This window comes from Prionailurus bengalensis, chromosome X, assembly GCF_016509475.1.
Source record: "Prionailurus bengalensis isolate Pbe53 chromosome X, Fcat_Pben_1.1_paternal_pri, whole genome shotgun sequence".
Taxonomy (NCBI): Eukaryota; Metazoa; Chordata; class Mammalia; order Carnivora; family Felidae; genus Prionailurus; species Prionailurus bengalensis.
In genome coordinates, this window is record NC_057361.1 from 97,140,833 (window position 1) to 97,166,337 (window position 25,505).

A 25,505-nucleotide genomic window follows, 5' to 3' on the forward strand; every position below is an offset into this window, starting at 1 on the left:
GCCACCCAGGTGCCCCTTGGGATTTTCTTTTTAAGCAATCTCTACACCCAACGTGGGGCTCCAACTCATGACTCCGAGATTGGGAGTCGCCTGCTCTATTGATTGAGCCAGCCAGGTGCCCCTATTTCCTCTGATTTTTTTTCCACGAACAAGGTTGGTGTTTTTTTTTTTTTTAAGTTTATTTTGAGAGACAGAGCAAGTGCACCAGCAGGGAGGGGCAGAGAGAGAGAGGGAGAGAGGGAGAGAGGGAGAGAACCCCAAGCAGGTTTCACACTGTCAGCTAGAAGACTGGCATGGGACTCGATCTCACGAACTGTAAGACCACGACCTGAGATGAAACCAAGAGTTGGGGGCACCTGGGTGGCTCAGTCGGTTAAGCATCCGACTTCGGCTCAGGTCATGATCTCGTGGTCCGTGAGTCCGAGCCCCGCATCGGGCTCTGTGCTGACCGCTCGGAGCCTGGAGCCTGTTTCCGATTCTGTGTCACCCTCTCTCTGACCCTCCCCCGTTCATGCTCAGTCTCTCTCTGTCTCAAAAATAAATAAATGTTAAAAAAAATTAAAAAAAAAAACAAACCAAGAGTTGGATGCTTGACTGACTGAGCTACCCAGGTGCCCCTATTTACTCTGATTTTAAATGACAACTGGGTAAAAAACAATAGTGTATTTAGCAGTAATCACCTTGACATGGGGGGAGATAAATAACTATTTTTCTTCCCTCTTGTATTTCTGATTGGTCTATATTTTGCACGTTATGACTACCCAAATAGTTTACTTTTTAAAATTTATTTTCATTTTCTTATTTTAGAGAGAGGGAGAACGAACAAGCAGGGGGGTGGGGAGAGGGACAGAAGGAGAGAGAGACCCTCAAGCAGGCCCCTCAGTGTGGAGCCCGCCAGGGGAGGCGGGGGCAGGCTCGATCCCACGACCCTGGGATCATGACCTGGGCAGGCATCAGGAGTTGGACGCGCCACCGACTGAGCCATCCAGGCGCCCCCGAAAGGGTTTTTACATACGGCATTATTTGAGCAATTTAAAATTCCCTTAATCCTCGTGAACTTGCCTCACATTTCCTTTCCTCCTTGCCCAGCCAAAGAGCTATCTGATGTGGAAGGAACTAAACCTGAGGTTTGGCAGCCCGCAAATGAAAAACAAACGGCAGGCAGGCAGAGGAGCCAAGAGTACAATTAGAGGCGATGCCAACTTTCCACCCAAGAAAGGCTGCTCACTGTTCATGGGGGGAAAAGAAAACACAAAAGACTTTGAACGCGGGGGCGGGGGGGGGGGCGGGGGAGAGGGGCGCAAGGTCACGTGGTCGAAGTAATGAAATAAAACACTCCTTAATTGTCCTGTGGAGCACCCTCTCAGGGCTAAGGTGAGGGTATTATTTTAGCAACCCGCAAAGAAACATTACACACTTACATATTTCCCAAAGTCCCTATAGTAACGTTAGACGGGAAAGAGTTTCCGGTGGTAAGTTTTACTCGTCAGGACCAAGCCTGGTTATCGCGTGCATTTTTCGAAGTTCCAGAAATAGGCAAAGTAGATTTTTTTTTACTCATCTTTCCCACCCTACCGATGTTGACCAAGAAGGAAAATCATGAACCTTTTGAGATGTAATGCATTCTAGAACTCCTTTTTCCAGTTCAAGAGCCTAGGAAAGGCAAGGGTGAGAAACGGTGTTTTGTAAAGCAGGTTATTTATTTATTTTTTTGATAAAGACAAATAGTTAATTCGCTGGGAAGGAAAATGTGTAATCATTTACCAGCTGTTGGGATGGTTTAATAACAGCGCTGTGTGACATTAATCACCCTATTCCCTTCCTTCTGGGCACGCAGCTACCTGATATTTCCTTGCCCCCCCCCCTTTGGGTTTATATGTGACCATGGGACTGACTTCCGGCCAGGAGGATGTGGGTGAAAATGCCGGATGCCTCTTTCAAGCCTGGCCCTTCCAGCCCTCATACCTGCAAGGCTCCGTTTTCCTTCCGTTGACTGGACAGGACTCCGAGGACGTGGAGACAAGAACAGGTGACAAGATGCCAAGGATCGTTGCTGTTTAGAGGAGAGCCTCCCGACCAGGAACCCCCCCCCCCCCCCCGCACTGGACTGTGGCAGGACCGTGACTCCGTCCTGCACACGCCCCCATCGTTAGGCAGGTGGGAGCTATGTGCCAATGGATAAATGAGCTCCGCTGACAAGCACAGGACTGAAATCACCTGACCCCTGAAGAGGCGAAGACCTCGGCACTGCTGATTCGTTACTGGCGAAAAAAGCTGGTGACACCCTCCTTGCTCGGGGACTAGCTCCACATTTTTGGTTCCGACCGAATCTGGTCATTGGCAGATACGGTAAAAAAAGATCATGCGTGTGGCCCTAACCTAATCCTCAAACAATCATCTCCCCATCGTTCCTTTACAATCCTAGGTCAAGAACAAATCTCTTAGGTCATTTTACATGATGTCTTCTCATTAGGCAACACGGATCTTCTCCAAGATCAGGGAAACTGGCCTCAGAAATTTCCCTGCTCTTATGGTGGGAATGAAGAGGGGCCGATTCACATCTTAGGTGAACTAATTCCACAAAGACAACCAGCAATGAGTTTTGGCCAATGAGGTTAGACCTGGTCAGGTTACTTTCTTCCCTGAATAGAAGCCATTCGCATTAATCCAAACCGTTCAGTGCTCTCGGCTCCGCTGAATCTTGCCACACCCAAAGCAAGAAAATTAACGGAAGTCAAATCAGACAATAATAGGACGCCTGAGACCAACATGACATTAAATGCTTTTTTATTGAACAAAAAGGGATAAAACATGGAAGTTGAGATCACTGAGCAAAAGCAGCTCGCCAGGTGAAGCTGCTACATTTTGTGCTAAATAACCTTATGAATCGAGAGTATACAGAACACATAATACGTAAGTTACCTCAACAGCCAAGGAGAAGGTGTCGATTACAGTCTCGGAAGGAAAAATTTGGTCTTGTGACAAATTGAGTTGCTCAAAATTTCTAGCCCTTATCCACCTCAATTCAGTATGCACTGAATTCCCATTCTCATGGAAGCTGCTTTTTGGAAGGAATTTAAAAAGGCTTTTTGCACGTTGATCCGACGCGCCGTTCAAGGTTTAAAATTTTGTGTCTGATGTATGTATGTGTGTGTGTCTATACACACTTTAGAAACCCCGAACCCTTGTTTATAAGTACAGGGGTCGTGCTGTTTTTTTTGTTTGTTTGTTTGGTTACAGTTACGATTTCTCCTGTGTGTCTAAGAAACTTTCTATGTTCTCAATGCACCCACACAGACAGGTGGGTTGACAGATATGTCAAAAATACTTTATGAAAAGAGGGAGGGAGCTCATGCGAGTTGGCGACCTTTCGCTATTGTCTCCTGGTGGGGCGAGCCGCCTCCCTTTCACACCTCACAAAGATGAAAGCGAAAACTTTTTACTTTGAAGCCTAGTTATTAGCACAGTTGTAGTTACAATCCACCTGCAAGTTGGTTTATGGGGCTTTCGAATAGGAGATGATAAATACCTCACACCCGGTACACGGCATCAAGAAAGTACTGAAGAAACATTTTATAGACAATACCTTGGTGGGTTCTTTTTTTTTTGTGGTTTTGTGGTTTTTGGTTTTTTTTTTTTTTTGTATGTTAAACATCAGCTTCAACGGGATACATTTCCAGAATGGTTTTGTTACCACTTGATAAACACTCTAAGCCAAACGAACAGCACAAATAACATCAAGGTTGTCTTTTTTCCAATATCGGTATCGATTACTGGAGGCTAATCCTAACACACTACTAAAGGGGGGCAAAAGAAGAGAATTCATGACACGTTGCAAAGATAGGACTACAGCATCTTAGTTGGAGGGATGATCTTACGGTGCAGAAAGAGGGGACTCTCTAGAAGGTGATGGTGTGGTTTCTTCGGGGGGGAAAACCGTGAGCGTACAAGCTCGGATGCCACCAAGGGACTCCGGGAGATCAAAAACCTTATGCCATTCATCTTTATCTGGGTCGTATTTCTGCACGATCTCTACCATGCAACGGTTATTCCAGGAATACCCACCGACCACGTAGATTTTATTTTCAAAGACAGCGACCCCAACATCGCTCTGCCCCCTTAGCATGGCAGCAATTGGGGTCCACTGGTCAAGGATAGGGGAGTAGTATTCACAGCTCAGGACATCGTCGTAATCGCTCGTTCCTCGGAAGTGATTGCCACCAATGACGTAGAGCCTCTCGCCCACCGTACACATGCAATGCAGACCTCTGACAGTGGTCATCGGCGCCTTCTGGATCCATTTGTCAGTATCAGGGTCGAAGCACATCAGCTCCTTTTGGAAAGTATCATGAGTAATTCCTCCTAAAGAATGAAAGTAGGCATGAGGTAGAGAATTCTAAAAAAGCACAAGTAAATAAAAGGCTACCACAGATAATGAACTTGTGGCCGCACAGTGTGACACTTTACGGCTGATCGGCGGTGTCCCTATACGTGTCTGCCCTCAGCAAGTACTTTCTCTGGGATTACAAAAAAATCAAGAAGGTACCGTCTTCAGATTCTTTTTTTTTTTTTTTTAACATTTATTTATTTTTGAGAGAGAGACAGAGCATGAACGGGGGAGGGGCAGAGAGAGGGAGACATAGAATCTGAAACAGGCTCCAGGCTCTGAGCTGTCAGCACAGAGCCCGACGTGGGGCTCGAACTCACGGACCGCGAGATCATGACCTGAGCTGAAGTCGGACGCTGAACCGACTGAGCCCCCCAGGTGCCCCGCCATCTTCAGATTCTTAAAGAACCACAAACTAGCTTATATTATTGCAAGGACGTTCTCAAGCAGAGACCCATGGACTTTATGAGGCTTTACTACATGAAAATATACTTGGGCCACTTTTGGAGAGCTGGGTCTGCAGTAAATCTCAGCTATGAAGCAGGCACGCCCCGGGAGCTGAGCACTGGGCTGGGGGGCGTGTTAAATTCCAGTTGCCCATTTCCTCACTTGCCACATAAGAACGGCTACCCTTGTAATCTCGTTAGCATTGGGACTTTGAAGTCAAACAAATCAAAATGCTCCTTTGCAAGGTGGATGGTATTATGCAAACACACAAGCATTTAACAATACTCGGAATTTGGTTTTTTGGTAGAGTTTCTGCCCGGTGGGGTGAGGAAGGTAATCTCGGCGTTATCAGCATGGACATTTGGAGAATTAGAATGCTGAACACGTACGGAATTTCGTATGTACAGCAGTTTGTTGTTGACCTGGTGAGTCTGTATCATCTACGAAGGACGCTCGTAGGTCACTTATAAATCAGCCTCTACAATGAAAGTACCAGACTCTATGTTCTGCAGATTAGGGAGAGGGCTAAACAAATTTTCATCCATGTCAATCAAAACTCTACTATCTGGTGGCCAGATGGCAATCATTGTTTTCTTTCTACCTTTTAACTTTTTTTTTTTTTCTCCTGTACTTTACAGAATTCTCTGGAAGCAAAACAGCGTGGTTTTTTTGTTTTTGTTTTTTTTGGTTTGAGGATCAGCTATGGTTACGATCCTATTCTTGACTGGTAAGGTCGTTTCCGCAATACACGTTAGCTATGGCAGAGTACCACTAGAACCATTCGATGCCATTTTTTTTTTTTTTTTTTTATCCCCAGAGGATTTGGAGCTCTCATTATAATGGCATAGCATCTACGCACATAAAATAGGTAGAGGGTGTAAATCATTGAGTAGCGGAGCATATGATTTCCTGGATGGCTCTCGCAATGTAAGACATGCCGTAGTTGCTCATAAATTTAACACCAGAAACCTGCCAATCACACACTCCAGGCCTTTCACTGATCCTTCCTGATTATAGATTTCATAAGGCAGCAGCGTTCAGAGACTCCGACCCCAAACATCACCTTAACGCCTCTGTTCTCTAATAGTGTAACTGCTGGCCTGGCACGGGCAGGCTCTCGGGATGGGAAGAAAGTGGCAAAAGTCGACCATGTCAGGGCCAGACGAGAAGAAGCTGCCTACCAAAGTAAAATGTCAACACCCGAGGTGAGCGTTACGTTAAAATGAGACTCCTTTCTAAATTCGACATAAGGACGATTTCAACACCAACAGTTTGAGAACGAAAGTTGTTACTGGAGCAACTTGTAGCTGTTTTAGGATTTGTTATCAGAAAAATATAAGTGCACGTCGCCAACATATAGGTAATCGGCACAGAATTATTCACGCAAGGACATCACAGTAGAATCCCATGATAGTGCTGAAGAAAAGGGAAAAACACATTATCGGGTGCACTAAATGACAGAATGAACATCATTATGCATTATAGGTACATCAGAAGCAAGTTTATGCATAGTACAGCTTGCATGTTATGCAATGATATATTTCATCATAGAGTTTAGCTAAATGTAAAATCAAAATGAATTAAGTATCGCTACGGAGAATATGAATGGGGGTTGTTAGAGTACAGGCTTTATTAGAGAGAGTAGGGAGTATGGGGACTGGAAGGCAAGCTGGGGAAGCTGAATGCTTTCCAATTTCTTCCAAGTCAGGTATTTACAGCAGGACTATTTTGCTCTTAGTCTTATGACCTTATAAAATACCAAAGGCATCTATATGCAAATACAAACACACAACAGATCTTCTCAAATAAACATGAATTATACTTCGATTATCCATTTTTTCTGGATTATTTTTATATACTATATGGAAAGATGGTGACATGGTTAAAAGTGTATGTGTTGTGTTAATTGCATCTGCATTAGAATTGTTTACCTGAAATATACATCACTCCTCCATATACGGTTCCAGCATGGCCATAGTGGGGCTCACTCATTTTGGCAACGTAGGTCCACTCATTTGTTCTTGGATTGTAACACTCGACTGTGGCTGTTGTTTTGTAAAAAAAAAGAACAGACAAGGAAATCGTGTATGAGTTCAAATTTAGCAATTCATTCTTTTTCCTTTTAAGTTGAATAATAAGAATATTTAAACAACCAATCCATATTTCTTACAGGTATGAGATACCCTTCGGGGACCTCTTTTTTTTACTCATTGAGATTGTATTACTGAGATGAACCATGAATACATTTTACATTAGATACTTATGTAATAATCTAACACATTTCTGTCGCTGCAGAAATTGCTAGGATTTCTTTGCTTCTAGTAACTTGTTACATCTTTATAATTTGACATGTCTCCCATTTCCTTCCTCTAAATATGTGGAAGATGAGAAAATCATAAGGGAGAAAAAAAGCCAGTTCTTGGCCCCCCTGCTGATCCACCATCTAGGAAACAAAGATTAATAGGGAGCAAAATTTGAAGTTCAGAACGAACATGTATGCACACTGCCCGGTGTATGTTCTGGCTACCTCTTGCTTTATTTTATATCCCGACTACAAAATAGACACTGACAATAATTTTTCTACATTTATACATTAAAGCCAATGTGTGCACATATCCAATATCATTGTAGCCAGTAATGCTTTTATTGGAAGATGACTGGAGACATAATACGAAGTTAAGATTTTTATCAGGGGCACTTCCTTTCAGTAATAAATTTATTATCTTTAACATAAAGTGTTTCGGAGAAGCGGCCTCAACTTATTTAAATATCAATCTGTTATAGCCTCAAGAACAGACCAATCACGGTCCAGACAGATAGAAAACGTGATCCCTTTTAAAACGCAGAAAGAAATGGGGCTGTTACGAGGACTCTGGTCAAAAACACCAAGTCTAGGGTGCCTGGGTGGCTCAGTACAGCATGCGACTCTGGATCTCAGGGTGGTGAGTTCGAGCCCCACGTGGGGTGTAGAGATTACTTAAATAAGTAAAAATTAAAAAAAAAAAAAAAGCCCAAGAAAACAGCAGCGCCTGGGTGGCTCAGTTGGTTAAGCATCCAACCTTTGGTTTTGGCTCAGGTCATGATCTCCTGGTTTCGTGAGTTCGAGCCCCAACAAACAAATAAAAAACTTGAAAATTTTATAGAATTTATTACAGACGCTGCCAGTTGCCAACCCAACTGCTTGCCTCCCCCGACGCTGCTTTTTTCTCAGGAACAGAACCACAACACTGCTCACGGAAGCACTATGCTAAACTCAAAATTCAAATTCCCTTGAAGCTGGAGTTGACCACATACATGACAAGAGTACTGGAATACCGGACTGATTGATCATCCTTTGAACAAGATTTCCTTTTTAAAACACATTTTGTTTAGTTCATTTATTTCTTCTGAGAGACAGTGTGCAAGCGAGCAGGGGAGGGGTGGAGGGAGGGAGAGAGAGAGAGAGAGGGAGAGAGAGAGAGAAGGAGAGAATCCCAAGCAGGCTCCCCGCTATCAGCGCAGAGCCCGATGCGAGGCTTGAACTCATGAATCGTGAGATCATGACCTGAGCTGAAACCCAAAGCTTAACCGACTGAGCCACCCAGGCGCCTGAAGATTTCCTTTATTACAAAGAAAATAACGTTAACAATAGGCCATCCTAAATAGAAAGGGTGAGAGATTCACTTTCTACTCCATTCAACAGTTTCATTTCTTCAGCAAATTGACTATGTGAAATGCTTCTTTCTCTTCTCCAACAACTCCTACATTACACCACTTCTCACATCCCTTTACTGATCGCCTTTTGCACTGACCTGGGCTTTACATTTTCAGTCTTATTTCAAAGGCTTTTACTCTTCTCATTTTGATCTACTCTCTTGGTAGTTTTGTTCACTGCTTCAGGCTTGGACCCTCACCAACTCTATCCCTTCTAAACCCTTCCATTAAGTAGCCAGGTCCTGCAAACTCTTTCCCCCAAAAGAGGGCTATTGCCATAACTAAGGACAAGCTAAAACTAACTGTTTACTCCGAGACTGGTTTTGACTATTTGTAGTCACTAGACGTCTTCTCTAATGTTCATTTCCATTCGCCTTTACCATGACTTTCACTTAATTGACAAGCACAATCCTACTGAACGTACGTTATTATCTCTCTCTCTCTCTCTCTCTCTACTTACAGAGGATCTAGCATATTGATTGGTATTTGGCATCAGCAAAGTAATTAATGATAGGGTTTTAGCTGATAAAAGAAAGCCATCTAATCACACATCCTATCGGCAAAAGCGTTTTAAAAGACTTCCTGAGATCACCTTTTCCACCTATTTGATGTCAAAGACAGGTTTTACTATAGTCCTATGCTTTCTTTAATGAAAGATGCTGCCTTGAACTTGGAAATTTCTGGAGTGTAACAGTCTTTCCTTATGTCTAATTCCATCTATTCTGATGGAGTTTCCATGAGTTTTCTCTTACTCTTTTGGGACTGGAGCTGGCACTTGAACAGCTATTCGCTCTTCATGATTATGAAAACTTTCCCATGTAGAAAGATAACGCTGTGCTTCTGTCAGTGAATTCATTGCATATTTCCCCTAATAGAGGTTATAAGAATCCACCTATATTTACCACCAGTAATATAATAGCTATGGAATACTTCATCATCCCTCAACTTTCCGTCTTCTGACTAAATAATCCACTTCCCTTGGCTTTCCCCATCATTTAATATTTACTGCCAACCCATAGACTTTCTCCAGGAAGAATTGGTGTCGTTCTTAGCAAAATCCATACTATTTGCTTTCAAAATAGAAGACATCTAATTAAAAGTGTACACACACACATGCCCTTATTTCTATTTTCCGTGTTCACAAGGCAGTGAGATAGAGGTTAGTGCCCAACAACCCTGACAGGGGGAGGGGGCAAGGGGTGATGCAAAACACAAAGCAGCGGTTCCATCGCGGTCGATGAGCGGGAATGGCAATGAATTAGTAAGTTCTAGAATGGGGCCAGCAAATTAGAGCCGTAAGCCAAATCCAGGATGCTGCCTGCATTTGTATGTCTCACGAGATAAAAATATGAATGGCTTTTACCTTTCTAAAGAGTTGGGGGGAGACATCAAAGAGAAACTACTTTGTGGCATACGAAAAATCGTATGGAATTCCAACGTCGGGGTACCTACATTAAGCTCTAGCGGAACAAAGCCTCACCCGTTTGCTTATAAACCGTCTGTGGTTGCCTTTGTGACAAGACAGCAGAGGTAACGAGCTGACAAGATCCTACGGCCTACAAGGCTGAAAATATTGACTTTCTGGCCCTTTACAGACTTTTGCTGACCCTTATTCTAGAGAATCATCTTCGGTGACCCGGTGGCCTGCCACTTAAGTTAGAGACCTTCTCCAACTTAAGAATTACACGTAGGTTGCTTGCTTCTCATAAATCATCAAAGATTCCTATTTTCTCAGGTGAGCCTACTGGAGTCCAGAATCGGTCCCAAGAGATGATGTAGAACTCGCTTGTTCTTTTTGAGATGAGGAAAGCGATTAACCCCGGATAACCACCGGAACAACAATGGATCCCAGACAGGGGGGTATGGGGTGTTTAATGAACAAAACCGCAAATCCGTTAAGGGATAGGGAGGCATTTGATAAATTTCAGTAACTTTATTGTGCATTTATTTGAAAAAAGAACCTAACACGTTTTCTGTTAAGTTTTTTCAGTATTTCAAAGCTTGACTTATTAATATCGAACAGAAGCGCAAGATATCTGAGCTGTCATCTCTCTCTTCAGTATAGAAAACCTCAATGGAAGATCGATCTCTTGTATGACATAAATTTGGAAGATGCCAGAAATAACGGACACCTCTTTCTCGTAAGTGACAGCTGGTCTAAGCTTCACGTCATTTCCAATTGTACCTGGTGTCACAGGAAAGCAGCATTTCTAAGGAATTATATTTCCCATATGCATTAGTAGTATCTTTTAATGTACTATAGGTTTAGGTCCATACACTCCACGAAGGGATTTTAAAAAGCCAAATGCATTAAAATGATCGAAAGTGTCTTGTAAATGCTGCCCCTGGTTTCTTTTCATAATTACATATAGGCAATGGTCATTGTATATATGAAGAATAAATGATATACTGGTACTGATGAACCTATTAATTTTTTTTTAAGATTTTATTTTTAAGGAATCTCTACCTACAGTTCTGAGACCAAGAGTCACATGCTTGGTGTGCCCAGGGGGGCTCAGTCGGTTAAGCGTATGACTCTTGATTTTGACTCAGGCCATGATCTCACGGTTCGTGGGTTTGAGCCCCATGTAGGGGTCTGTCTCCCTCCTCTCTCTGCTCCTGCCCTGCTCTCTGTCTGTCTGTCTGTCTGTCTCTCTCTCACACACAAAAATAAGCAAATGAGCTAAAAAAAAATTGCTACAGACTGGCTTTGCTGGGTATGCTGACTTTAAGGAAACCAGTCCTTTTCCACAAAAGTTTACTTATAGATTATGGGAGGTAATGTCAAAGGAAAGACATACCATTGGCCTTTAAATGGAATTTGAGTTGTTTCTTGGTATTGAGGCTTTGGGTCTATATTATGATGATACATGTACTTGCGAAAAATGCAGTTTATGAATTTAGATAAAGATGGGCCTAAGTTGACCATCTAGAGGGGGAATATTTTCTGGGAATATTTAAGTCATTATCCTCAGGATGAAACTTTGGGAGATTGTGATTTTAAAGCCTAAATATAATCAAAGAGTTATTATGAACTTGGAATAGCCCATGAAAAGCAGGCTTCTTTCTTTTTTAGTTTCAAACTGAAACACAGAAGGCTATTTTTAATAAGAGATAGAGGGTGTGATTTCTGAAGGTCACGAGCAAGGAAGAGGCCGGTTGCCCGATGAGGATAACATGGCCAGAGCTCAGAAAAAGAAAGCCTCTAGCTTCCTGGTTTTATGTAATGACTCTCCCTGGCCCAAGATTATAAATTCTCAGAAGAATAAGGCCTCCAATTAATACTAGGAACAATACACTGAAAACTTCCTATTGACAGGGGTGGGGACATCAGTGGGCAAGCACTATTTCCCTCGAGAAAGAGGTTTTGAAATGACCGCTGACTGCCGGGATCGAAGACCTACAATTTGTAAACTTGTAAAGATTATCCGAGACCAGTGGTTTTCCCCAGAAAGCACCAAGTCACTAGTTGCAGCTTCTGGATATTTCCAGACGCCATAAATGTAAAATACCAGAACAACATGAAAATAACTTGGGTGGCGTGACTGAGGAGACCTGAAATGACAATTCTACACTGAAGGATACTAATGCCTCAAATGCTTTTCAAAGTCGGATTACTGGGGGGCGCCTGGGTGGCTCAGTCGGTTAAGAGTCTGACTTTTGGTTTTGGCTCAGGGCATGACCTCACGGTTCGTGAGTTTGAGCCCCGCGTCGGGCTCTGCGTTGGCGGCAGGGAGCCTGCTTGGGATTCTCTGTCACTCTGCCTCTCCCCTACTTGCTCATGTGCTCTCTCTCACTCTCTCTCTCCAAAATAAATACATAAACTTGAAAAACTCTGATTATTAAAATACATTGGGAAATCTGTGTGGTTCATGATAATGACACCTGAAGTCCAACCATTTGGAAAGCCTGGTCTTAGAAAAAATATCACTACGACAACAAAAGAACAAATCAAGCTGTGGGTAGGAAAGGTCAGTGACATTAAGACATCACGAACAAGAAAGGGCTCGATAAGCTGGAAAGTCGTAAGAGCTGAGAGCAGTTCTTTTTGCCTCCAATACACAGCTTGTTCTCAAATCCATTAAGCTACTTTTTATTTCTTAGACTACAGAAGAAAAAGATCCTGATAATTACTGTGAATTTATCCAGAGCCAATGCCAACATTTTTCACTTGCCCAGCATTACAGAGCCTGGGACGCTGGTCAGCTACAAGGACTCAATTCATAACCGAATAAAAGAAGAATGGCAAAAAAGGCCAAGCAATGATGGTAATGACAGATACGTAAGGCGTGACAGTAAATGTGGTCTTCCTGACTTCTTTTTGGACAGCTATCTCATTCCAATTTCATCCAAAATTACAAAAGTGATGTAGCCAAAGTACTGGTCTCTGTGCACCGTACTTGTGACCAATTTTAGATTTAGGGAGACAAAAAAGTGGCCGTCAGTTTTAGCGAAGAAAGCTGTTTGGTATTTCGCCAAGAGGGAATGGTTTTTTGAAACGCATAGTCCCAGATCATATCACTCAAAGTAAATAAACTTTGGGTCATGTTGAACTTTGTACATTTAATTGATAAAGAAAATGACCTTACTATGTGGTCTGGGATAGGGTAACAGATTATGTAAAAGAAGAAAAAGTCACAGTGGGTCCTCTGTAGGGAAGCATTTTAACCTGCTCACTAAAATATTATGTGGGCTTTTAAAAATGGAAAATAAGGAAACGTGCCAAACTTCTGTCTGAGATTCTATCAGAATTTAAATTAGCAGAATATACTGTGTAGTTATACTGTCAAGGTGAAAACCACATATACTGCCAAATAAAATATTCTGCAACATACTGATGTATTTCTAAGATATAATCTGTACCCTGGCCCACAACATACACTCGGATTAGGCATACAGATTATCTCTGATATTTTAGGAAATGATAATAATAATAATTTAGAAAAACAGTTTAAATGAAACCCTAGCTACGTCTTTGCCTTTAATTTTATGGAACTGCTTATTTTATGACTTAACAAGAATTTGCGGGTAAAGAAATTGGACTCTACGCTCAACATGAATGCGCACACTTACGCAGTTCACCAGCCGCGTTTCGCCCGCCGACTGCATACAGGTATCCTTTGAGGGCACTTAGGTGGAAGAAGGTGCGCTTTTCATTTAAAGATGCAACTTGCATCCATTTATTGTAGCGAGGATCAAATCTGAAGACTGTATCGACCGCCGTTTTTCCTTTCGTGTCATAATTACTCTGTCCGCCGACGACATAGAGGAAATTTCCAATGACGGCAATGCCATGCTGGTACCTTGGGGCATCCATGGGGGCTAAAGATTTCCACTCGTGGGCCTTTTCATCATACATGCGCAATTCCTTGCTGACAACCAGCTGCTGCCTCAGAACTCCTCCCAGTGTGACCAGATGAGTGGTGTCAGAGCGAATGGCAGTCCTGTCTGACTGCATCACTGGCTGCATATACGGCATCATTTGGTAATTGCTGGCTTCCAAAAGGAGATTCACGCACGTGTTGTCAGTTCTCATGAAATCCACGGTTTGCACATAATTAATGAGCTCCTGTGGTGTCATCAGTGGAAATCGTATGTTCTTCATTAATTTTGCAGCAAAGTCCATCCGAGGCTCTTCCAGGCGTAGCCAGCGACAGGTGGCCTTAAAGAGCTCGAGTTCAGTGCAATGCTTAAGGCTATTACTGGAAAGCACGAAGGCAAGACGCTCAAAAGGGAGTTTTAAGAACTCCCCGGTGCTCAGCAACGCGGGAAAATTCTTCAAGACAAAACTGTTGACGTATTTATCCACTTCTGTCAGATTGTAGGTGTTGGCGATCCGACCAACTTCGACACAATTGTCTAAAGTGACCTGTTGAATCAATAAATAATATTAAAATACTACTATTTTCATGACACTCATCTCTGGATAACAAAAATACCTGTTCTAGAATAAGACTAAACTGAGAATTTTACTGTCCATATAGATGCAAATGAAAATTGTTATCGAAATACATTAAGGACCTAAAGAGAATTCACAAACCACCAATCCATTACAAAAGTGACAAAAAGAAAATTATCTACAACACATCGACAAGAGAAAGGTTAAAAACCATGTGATCATTTCAACGGATGCAGAAAAAAGCATTTGACAAAGCACAATATCCATTCATGATAAAAACCCTCAACGATGTAGGTTTAGAGGGAACACACCTCAACATAATAAAGGCCATATGTGAAAATCCCAGAGCTAACATCATACTCAATGGGGAAAAACTAAGAGCTTCTTCCCTGAGATCAAGAACAAGAAAAGGATGTCTACTCTCACCACTTTTACTTAACATAGTACTGGAAGTCGTAGCCACAGCGATCAGACAAGAAAAGGAAATAAAAGGCATCCAAATTGGGAAGGAAGAAGCAAAACCTTCGATATTTGCAGAGGACATGATATTATATATGGAAAACCCGAAAGACTCCACCAAAAAACTACTAGAACTGTTGCAAAAAACTACTAGAACTGTTCAATGAATTCAGTAAGGTTTCAGGATACAAAGTCAATATACAGAAAGCCACTGCATTTCCATATACCAACAATGAAGTAGCAAAAAAAAAAAAAGAAAACAATCCCATTTACAATTATGCCAAAAATAATAAAATACCTAGAAATAAACTTAACCAAGGAGGTGAAAGACATGTACACCAGAAACTATAAAACACTGATGAAAAAACTGAAGATGACACAAATGGTAATATATTCCATGTTCATAGATTGCAAGAACAGATACCGTTAAAAGGTCCATACTGCACAGGGCAATCTACACATTGAATGCAATCTTTATCAAAATGCTAAGAGCATTTTTCACAGAACTAGAACAAACAATCCTAAAATCTGCATAAGACCCCAAACAGCCAAAGCAATCTTGACAAAGAAAAACGAAGCTGGAGGTATCACAATTCCAGATTTCCAGTTATCCTACAAAGCTGTAGTGATCAACACAGTGTGGTATCGGCACAAAAACGGACACACAGATCAACAGAACAGAATAGAAAGCCCAGAAGTAAACCCGTGATTATATGGTTAATTAATCTTCGACAAAGGAGGCAAAAACAGGCAATGGGAAAATGATAGTCTCTCCAACAAATGGTGTAGAGGACCCCGGGGAAGGTGCATGCAAAAGAATGAAACTGGAACACTTTCTTATGCCGTACACAAAAGTGACCTCAAAATGGATTAAAGACCGAAAAGTGAGACCTGAAACCATAAAAATCTTAGAAGAGAGCACAGGCAGTAATTTCTCTGACGTCGGCTATCGTAACATTTTTCTAGATCTATCTCCTGATGCAAGGGAAACACAAGCAAAAAATAAACTATTGGGACTACATCAAAATAAAAACTTCTGCACAGCAAAGGAAACAGTCAACAAAACAAAAAGACTGAATGGGGAAGCTATTTGTGAATAAGATATCCAAAAAAGGGTTCGTATCCAAAATATATAAAGAACTTACACAATTCAACACCAAGAAAACATAGATAACCTGATTTAAAACATGGGCAGAAGACATGAACAGATATTTCCTCAAAGAAGACATCCAGATGGCCAACAGACACATGAAGAAGTGCTCAACATCTGTAACCACCAGGGAAATGCAAATTAAAACCATAAAGAGATATCACCTCAAACCCGTCAGAATGGCTAACGTCAAAAACACAAGAAGCAACAAGTGTTGGCAAGGATGTGGAGAAAAAGGAACCCTCACGCACTGTTGGCCGGAATGTAATCCGGTGCAGCCACTCTGAAAAAGAGTATGGAGGTTCCTCAGAAAATTAAAAATAGGACTACCATATGATCCAGTAGTCACACTACTGGATATTTACCCAGAGAATATGAGAACACTAATTTGAAAGGATATATGCACCCTGTTTATTGCAGCATTATTTACAACAGCCAAATTATGTAAGCAACCCAAGTGTCCATCAATAGATATGAATGGATAAAGAAGATGTGGTGTGTGTGTGTGTGTGTGTGTGTGTGTGTATACACATACATATATATACACATATACATATATCTATATGGATATACAGATATATAGATATACAATGGAATATCATTCAGCCATAAAAAAGAATGAAATCTTGCTATCTGCAGCAACACGGATGGGTGTAGAGAGTATAAAGGTAAGCGAAATAAGTTAGTCGGAGAAAGACAAATACTGTATGATTTCACTCATATGTAGAATTTAAGAAACAAAACAAATGAACAAAGAAATAAAGAGACAAACCAAAAAAACAGACTCGTAACTACAGAGAACAGATGGTTACCAGAGGGGAGGTGGGCAGGGAAATGGGTGAAACGGGTGAAGGGAATTAAGAGTACGCTTATCATGATGAACCCAGAACAATGTACAGAATTGCTGAATCACTATATTGTATAACTGAAACTAATATAACACTATGTCAACTATATTGGAATTAGAATTTAAAAAAAAAGAAAAGTGGCAGACACATATTTATTGACTACTGAAAAATAAGGAAAATTATCAAAATCAGTAGATTAGAAGTTACCGTGAGAAACAATGTTATAACTTGACTATGGCCAAAAAATTCCTTTTCTCTTCTTGGAAATGTGTGTTCCCTCTCAAAAACATACTAATAAAATTCTGGCTAGATGGAACTTTTGGAAAAATAGAGGGTTATTCTATTACGGTTCATCTCAATCCATCTTCTCAGTCATGATTCCTAAAAGTAACCTTGCTAGCAAATCCACAAACAGAAAGTCTCTAATACAGGATCTCTAGATTTCTCTTTCATGTAAAGAGTCATGATTCATTACCGTAATTCATTTTGATCCCTTCAAAAGTTATTGTTCCTAATAAAGGTAATTTAATAAGGCAATCATTCCTAGGGTGAAGTTATTTTCACATTACTTATGCAGAAATACAAGGAAAGGAATCATTTTCATGAGGGCTGGAACAGGTGTTGTCTCCCATCACATTTACTCATGCAGTTCAGTTAGTTTCTGGTGTCTGTGATGATGGCTTTGCAACATAGTTTCCCCGGGCCGTTCTCTTCCTCTAGCATACTCAAGCTGTGCCTGGAGTCAAAATGAGCCCAGAGAAGTCTCCCCTGGACAGATCACAATATAGCAAAAATGGAAACTTCCAGAAAAAGGAGACAAGTGATGGAGAGGCTCGTCTTCAGCAAGAGCTCTTGCTGAAGCCTTAATAACTGGTCAGAAGGGAAAACGGGAAAATCGTATCAGCAAATGTTATGCAAGGAATAAATCACTAAAACAAGCCTGCCATACGACTATCTGTGTGTGTATACAAACACACAGGCAGGTCACAGGCAAAGGACTCAAAGGTTTTCTCTTAATTTTGTCAGTGTGTGTGTTCACATATGTCACGTAAACTTCACTGACATACCTGTATCGTTGCCAGATTGGCAGATGATTAAGAGAAAATTGCCTAATCCTATTATCCTTTTATTTAAAAGCTGAAATGAGACTGAAGTAATTACTTCTCTGCATAAAATATCGGCCCCGCTGATACATTATCACAGAAAGCTCTAAGGTTAACACACACACACACGAGGCTATTTTCATAGATTTATTACTCAGGAAGAATTTTAACAATTTGCTTTACAGGAATCTCCAAAAAATTTCAATTGCTTATTAAACTGAATAGCTATATAGTAAAGAATACCTAAAACAGAACTGAAACACAAAAGAAGAGTTAGGAAAAACAAATTAACAAATTATGGGCCTTTTGAAAGACACAGTTTAACACTGTTCAATACCTTGGATTTCCAATGTGATTAATAAAAAGTACGTTTCAATCCAATTGCAGGAGTGGCAAGTTGGCAGCTTATAAAATTTTTCATTGTGTAAATGAAGTTACAGTTATTAGCCACTTGCCCAAATCACTCCGGGTGGCAGGAGTTAACGTCTGGGGTAACGAATCTACTTTCGAGTCCGGAAAGGAGTAGCCCTTCCCCAGAGCAAAGGTAATTTGCACCTTTGAACACATTTACTAGCAGGGATAAGCAAAGGTTGGAGAGAACGTAAAAATGATTCCCAAGTTTGCAGATTCTTGTCATGAGCGATAGGATTACAGATAAAAGCAACAAGAAATGGGTACTTCAAATAAGCAAAATGACGTTGTTGCTCACCAAATAGAAGTCTAAAGGGATAGCCTACAAAACAAACCAAGATTAAAAAATTGAAACTGAATTAGAAATGGGATCAAGGTATTTAGTGCCTTCCCCATTTCCCGCTTCGACTTCATCCAATAAGAAAACAATTACTAAAACAACAGCATTAAAAAAAAAAAAGCCTGCCTTTTATTGAATGGCATTTGGAAAATATCTTCTGTATATCAGTATGCTCAGATACAGATACACAAGACTGCAAAAGACCTTGACAGACCACTAGGCTATACAGAAAGCTGTCTAGTCTTTTCTTAAAAATCACCAGAGAATGATATTTCATAACCTTCCAAATTGTCATCTTCTTAATTTTTTTTAAGGTTTATTTATTTTTGAGAGAGAGACACAGAATGTGCGCAGGGGAGGGGCAGAGACAGAGGGAGACACAGAATCAGAAGCAAGCTTCAGGTTCGGAGCCGTCAGCACAAGAGCCCAAGGCGGGGCTCGAACTCACGAACCGCGAGATCACGACCCGAGTCAAATTCAGCCGCTTAACCGACTGAGCCACCCAGGCGCCCCCAAATTGTCATCTTCTTGATAGAAGGACTAAGCATTCTCTATACCCCACGTACAACGGCTATCAGGCTGTGGGTATATAACAAAGGTTAAATACTATAATTATTGGCAATATACAAATTAAAGAAGTGATGATAGAGACAACTAAAAATAGAATAGATTTTGAATTGATATAGAAAATTACTAGACCCTTATTAATTTTTAAATGCAACTCAGACAAAAAGTATGGAATAGAAAATTGGTTGTTATGAAGTGCATGTAATCAAAGCTCAAATAATTAATTGTAGACTATAGGGATTATAGAAGCAAAGTCTAGAATAACAGTTAACAATGTAAGCAGACCAAAGTGATGGAATAATGGTAAATGATTTTTGGAAAAATACACGATTATTCAATTATGGTTCATTTTCATCAACCTCTTAGTCATGATTCTTAAAAGTGCTTCAGTTAGCATATACCCAAACATTTAGCCTAGACAGTATTAAATAATGGATGTGTGCAGTAATGTAACATTTAATGAAATTCATGTATATATTAGAATGCATTACATCTTGAAATATAAAATAGGAAGTTTAAAGCTTATTTTAAAAAAACAACTCATAAGTAGAAAGGACTCTAATTTCATCTGAATATATAACCTGGCCTGAATTCCAAGGAAGAGTTATTACAGACATGAATTCAAATATACATTCGTGTTTTAAAGGATATAGAAGCAAAAAAGGACAAAATTTCTCAACCACTTATGAGAACCAGTAAAACTGCTTTTAAAATAATCAAGTGCACATTTCAGTTGCCTTGATATAAAATATTATAAATTCTTCTATTGCAATCAAACAACCTTCATAGGTCACCCTAAAGGCAGTTCCAGGCATCAGAATTTTCAAAGTGCTACTCTCATTAACATACTGTCCCTCACTGCGGCTGTATTAAATTGTTCAAATCACACTCGATGCACCCAAACATTTCACTGCCATAATATGATATTTTAATGACAGGTTTCATCAGAAATCAGAAATTCATCAGAAATTCATCAGAAATCAGATGTTATTCTGTTGAAGATCGGTGTGTTACACACATAAACTTCCACTTTGGAAAAAAGCAAAAACTAAAACGAGTCTCTGCTTTTGTAACTCTTCAGAAAAAGTGCAAAGACCAGGGAATTAGCTGGCAAATTTGGGCGGGAGGGGGGGAGGGGGGATGCTCCTCAGATAGTCCATGCGCCAAAGCGTCCTTGGTGCTGTCTAGTTTATTAAAATGGCAGCCTGGCGTCAAATACAACCACTGCAGAGAGAGAATGCGTGTCCACACACTGGGAAGAAATCAAATGAGCGACTGAGGGGGACAGAGGGTGTAGGAAGGACTAGTATTTGGAATATTTAACACCCAGCCCAGTCTGGGTATCCGTGAACGAGAATAGATGCTCAACCACAAACAACCGGTACGTGGGTATCACTTGCCGGATGTCAGCCGTGACAATAAGGGAGTCGAGATTGGTTTGGTGCGGGAGGGGAGGAATGGTTTCGATTCATCGAAAAATTATCTATATGAGTTTTCCTCTAATTTGCATTAAACCTCCCCAAAGGCAAAAAAGAATGATCTGAAAAGACATGTTAATTTTTATGGGTAAATCCAATTTGGATCAAATAAGGAATGTGAAATACAAGTACCATACAGGAAATTCTTACATCAAGAAGGATATTCCCAAAGCTTACTGCTGACGTCATCCCCTAATAGTAAAAGAAACTGTCTTTTCCAATAACTTCTTCTGATTTCCTTCATGTTTCCCTTGAGAGAACTCCTTTACTCTGCCTTTTGCCTCTCCCACACGGGCACCTTCGTTTTCCACGGTCGCAAACTCTCTATTACCCCCGGTAGCCTCCATAAAAAAACCTCTCTACGTTTCATTGTGAGCTTCCCCACCCGGATCAGTGATGATAAATGTACAAGTGGAACCAAGGCTATACATGCATCAAGGAAAAACAGCAACACAACTTTAAAACAATGAGCTTAAAGAAAGAGTATCACCAAGTCGAAAACACAATGGCATCTTCGTTCTCTGATTCAATACGCTTTTATATAAAAAGAAAATGGTGGGGCGCCTGGGTGGCGCAGTCGGTTAAGCGTCCGACTTCAGCCAGGTCACGATCTCGCGGTCCGTGAGTTCGAGCCCCGCATCAGGCTCTGGGCTGATGGCTCAGAGCCTGGAGCCTGCTTCCGATTCTGTGTCTCCCTCTCTCTCTGCCCCTCCCCCGTTCATGCTCTGTCTCTCTCTGTCCCAAAAATAAATAAATGTTGAAAAAAAAAATTTTTTTTTAAAAAATAAAAAGAAAATGGTTCCTTGCTCACCTTCATTCAGGTTTGTTTATTCTGTATAATTGTATATTTCAATTGTCATATTGCCGGTTCAATGACAAACGTCCTGTTTCAGCAACCTTACGTTACAAATTGGGTTTTGCGGGCTGGCCTGAAATCCTCCGTAACAGTGGTTCCGTGGGGGCAGATGCGAGATGTTACAAATTCCAAACAGCAGACAAATGATAAACAAAAAATTTAACGACAACTGTGTGTAAATCAGGGAATGGCCGCACAGCATTTAGCATGCTGTAGTTACAGAATGTCGTAAAGACGGAAATGAATGCCATTTCTAGGCATGTAACTAAACAGGTAATTTTCCATCGTCTCCATGATATCGGAAAGCAAATGTTTTTAAGCTTATTTATTTATTTTCAGAGAGAGAGAGAAACAGCGCAAGTGGAGGAAGAAGAGAGAGAGAGAGAGAGAGAGAGAGAGAGAGAGACGGAATCCCAAGCAGGCTCCGCACTGGCAGCGCAGAGCCCGACGCAGGGCTCGAACTCACAAACCGTGAGATCGTGACCTGAGCAGAAATTAAGGAGTTGGACGCTTAACCAACTGAGCCTCCCGGACGCCCCGGAAAGCCAATGTTTTTAGAAAATTTTACCTACTCCGCTTTGCATCCTTCACTGTCATCCCTTTGTATCCATTTCATAGTTCTCTTTTCTACAACTACCAGGAAAGTAACATAGCAAGAACAAAAGCCCTGAGCCTATAAACTACAATAGTCATTAACACCCTAAGAGAAAAGCATTACTGCGAAGGATGGCAAAGCGGGGAGTGGTTCTTGTTCTATGGAGCCTGATGCTCTGTTCTAGAACACTGGTGTTTTTCTATCTCACCAAAGGCGAGGGTGGTTTTATTGTCGTATTTAAGGTTATCACGCAAAACTAACATAAAAACGCTTTGTGAGTTATTTGCCGAGTCACATTTTATTGTACCACTGCTCCTTCTCACCCACACAAACAATAAAGAAGGGGATAGACCAGAGTTGTATCGGAAGTTGATTTTTCTTTCTAAAAGCTCAAGCCTAAGTAGTGTTTTGGTTACGTGAAGTATAATCCCACCACATCATTAAAAGCATACACCTATTCGCTCAAAACCTTTGGTTTAAGCACGCAATTCTTAAAACATGAGACCATCCTATGTAAAAACGATCCATAAAAGTTAGCTTGTGGGAGAACTCAAAACAAATCTACCGGTGAAAAATACATTATCTAGAAACTTCCAAGGGCTACTCTTGCCTGATCCACTTGATTGCTGAGAAGGAAAGAGGAAATAGAGTAAGGCTGAACATTTGACTAAGAAATGGAATGCATGAAAGAAGGGATAAGGGAAAAGTTGGATTTTAGATAATCCTTATGCCAATAATTGACCAACTGTTCTCAAAAACTATCATGGATTCTGAGAGGGAATATTTCCACAGTAAAATCACACAGACATATCCTCAGCAAACAGGATGAAAGACAGGTAAATAGAACGGTGCTAAGAAAAGAGGTGTTTTTCCTCAGAGTTCAGAGAAACTTCGAAAACCGAGAGGAAGGAGTAAACTATACCACAGGTACGCTTTGTCAGACACAAGCCTCTTCTCCACTGGAAATGGGTTTTAGGAGGTCCGCAGAGGACACTAGGAATGAATATCACAATCTTTAAAGCAATATTAAGTCAATATCGCAAAATTACTGTGATGTCATCTTTAAATAATCTTGTTTTAGAGTTTTCTAGAACACGATTGTTCTTCATACTGTTATTCTGACAACTGTATACTTTCACGACTTTTCATAAATTGTGCTTTATTCCATTTGGTCCTTTCCTTTCAGGTAAAGGAACAGATCGCCACCCGTATCTAAAGGTCTAAGTACTACAATTCGCTACGAGAGAAGAGGTTGACCATGAACGTCTATTATTCATGACGGGTTCCAAAGAAATCATAACACCGTATGTAGTTTGGCTCAGGATGACCACGTGTGCTGCTGAGATCAGTGTAACAGCAAATGTTGAGAGTATATAAACGTAAGCATTAAGTGTTATTACTAAAGTAATTATTGGACGTGATACACTTAAAAAATACATTCAGTTCATTTTTTTCCTGGGACGAAGGTGTTACATGATGTCAGGGGTACGAACCTAGAAGAAAGGTGCTTACAGGTCCTAAGGGGGAGGGCCTTGTGTGACTAAATTAAAACGAGAGTCAGTGCTCCAGATTCAGTACTGACAAGCAGCATCTTGAGAAATACGCTTCATGCGGGCTACTCACGTGATAGAGAATAAACAACACTGTAACCCCACGCTGCCTTTTGGCTGTTAGTTTAAAAGTTTATAAATAACGGTGAGACAGTAGTACGGATGCTTTAAAATGGAAACACACAAACAAGACACACTTTCCACAGTCCTGTTAAATTAGCTGTGGGCTGACTTTATAAGACAAGGAGTAGCTTATTAATAAAAGCGCTAAGGACACGTTCTCTTAAAACCTAGGGTTTGCAAACTGGGCTCCCAGTTTAGTCATTGCAACTTTTAGAAAGCCTAACAGCAATAATTTACCGATATTAGAATTGGTAGGAGTTTAAATCAAGGGTAGAAAAATGTATTATCTACTCATATAATAAATTAGAAAACAGATCAAAATTTACCGCTGCCATAATTCTCCAATTACAAAAGCAAGTTCCATAAACTCCAGAAATCTTCTGGGCAATATCTCCTTGCAACCAAAGCATTTCATTTCCCGGAAGTAGAATTTAAGAGTCTCAAATAGGGCAGTGCCTTCAGGAACCACGTGACCGCTAAGCAGTTCATTGGTAGCTGTGTCTTCTCCTATCTATTAATAAAGGCTAAAAACCATTTAGTGGGTGATGCGTTTCCATGCAATTAAGACTTATTTTTCTATATGTTGTCACATAAGTATTACTTCTTCTCAAGACCTGGCTCCCATATTTAAGGAAGAAAAAAAATTACTGAGCCTGGTTTAAAAGGCTTCTAGAAGCTCAGATTATGTTTCCATGGAATTCCATTTAAGAAGTCTGCCTGTATAAAAACATAGGAACATCAGGGAAGGGAAGCAAAAATAATATAAAAACAGGGAGAGGGGCAAGACATAAGAGACTCTTTTTTAAAAAAAGGTTTTTTTCCATATTTATTTATTTTTGAGAGAGAGAGAGAGAGACAGAGTATGAGCGGGGTAGGGGCAGAGAGAGAGGGAGACACAGAATCCGAAGCAGGCCCCAGGCTCCGAGCCATCAGCACAGAGCCTGACACGGGGCTCGAACTTGTCAACTGCGAGATAATGACCTGAGCCGAAGTCGGACGCTCAACCGACTGAGCCACCCAGGTGCCCCAGGAGACTCTTGAATATAAAGAACAAACTGAGGGCACTGGAGGGGTTGTGGTGGGGGGATGGGCTAGATGGGTGATGGGCATTAAGGAGGACACTCGTTGGGATGAGCACTGGGTGTTATATGTAGGGGATGAATCACTGGATTGTACTCCTGGAATCATTATTACACTATATGCTAACTAACTTCAATGTAAATTAAAAAAATAATAATAGTAATGGTAAAGATGGCAAATTTTATGGTGTATTTTACCAAAATAAAAAAGATTGGATAAAAAAAAACTTCTACAAAGTGGAAAAAAAAGAAAAAGAAAAAAGAAGCCTGCCTGTATAAAATCGTTAAGGTAAATAAAACCAGATTAAGATACATAACATCAACAAACAGTTTAAAATCTATATCGTTATGGGGCGCCTGGGTAGCTCAGTCGGTTCAGCGTCCGACTTCAGCCCAGGTCATGATCTCGCAGTTCACAAGTTCAAGCCCCACGTCGGGCTCTGTGCTGACAGCTCAGAGCCTAGGCCCTGCTTCGGATTCTGTGTCTCCCTCTCCCTCTGCCCCTCCCCGGCTCACATTC

The 25,505-nt window shown here is 40.9% G+C and overlaps 1 protein-coding gene across 5 annotated transcripts in view; it reads right to left on the minus strand.

The window, feature by feature from the left end:
• Window positions 1-2,770: 2,770 nt before the first annotated feature.
• The window catches only part of KLHL13 (kelch like family member 13), a 206,596-nt gene continuing 183,861 nt past the window's right edge, over window positions 2,771-25,505 (minus strand). For all 5 annotated transcript variants that reach the window (XM_043571142.1, XM_043571143.1, XM_043571139.1 and 2 more), the window contains 3 exons: window positions 13,601-14,396; window positions 6,766-6,879; window positions 2,771-4,362 (listed from right to left, as the gene is read on the minus strand). In XM_043571142.1, coding sequence (XP_043427077.1) covers window positions 3,875-4,362; window positions 6,766-6,879; window positions 13,601-14,396 — 1,398 coding nt within the window. In that variant the 3' untranslated portion in view covers window positions 2,771-3,874. The remainder of the gene's footprint in view (window positions 4,363-6,765; window positions 6,880-13,600; window positions 14,397-25,505) is intronic.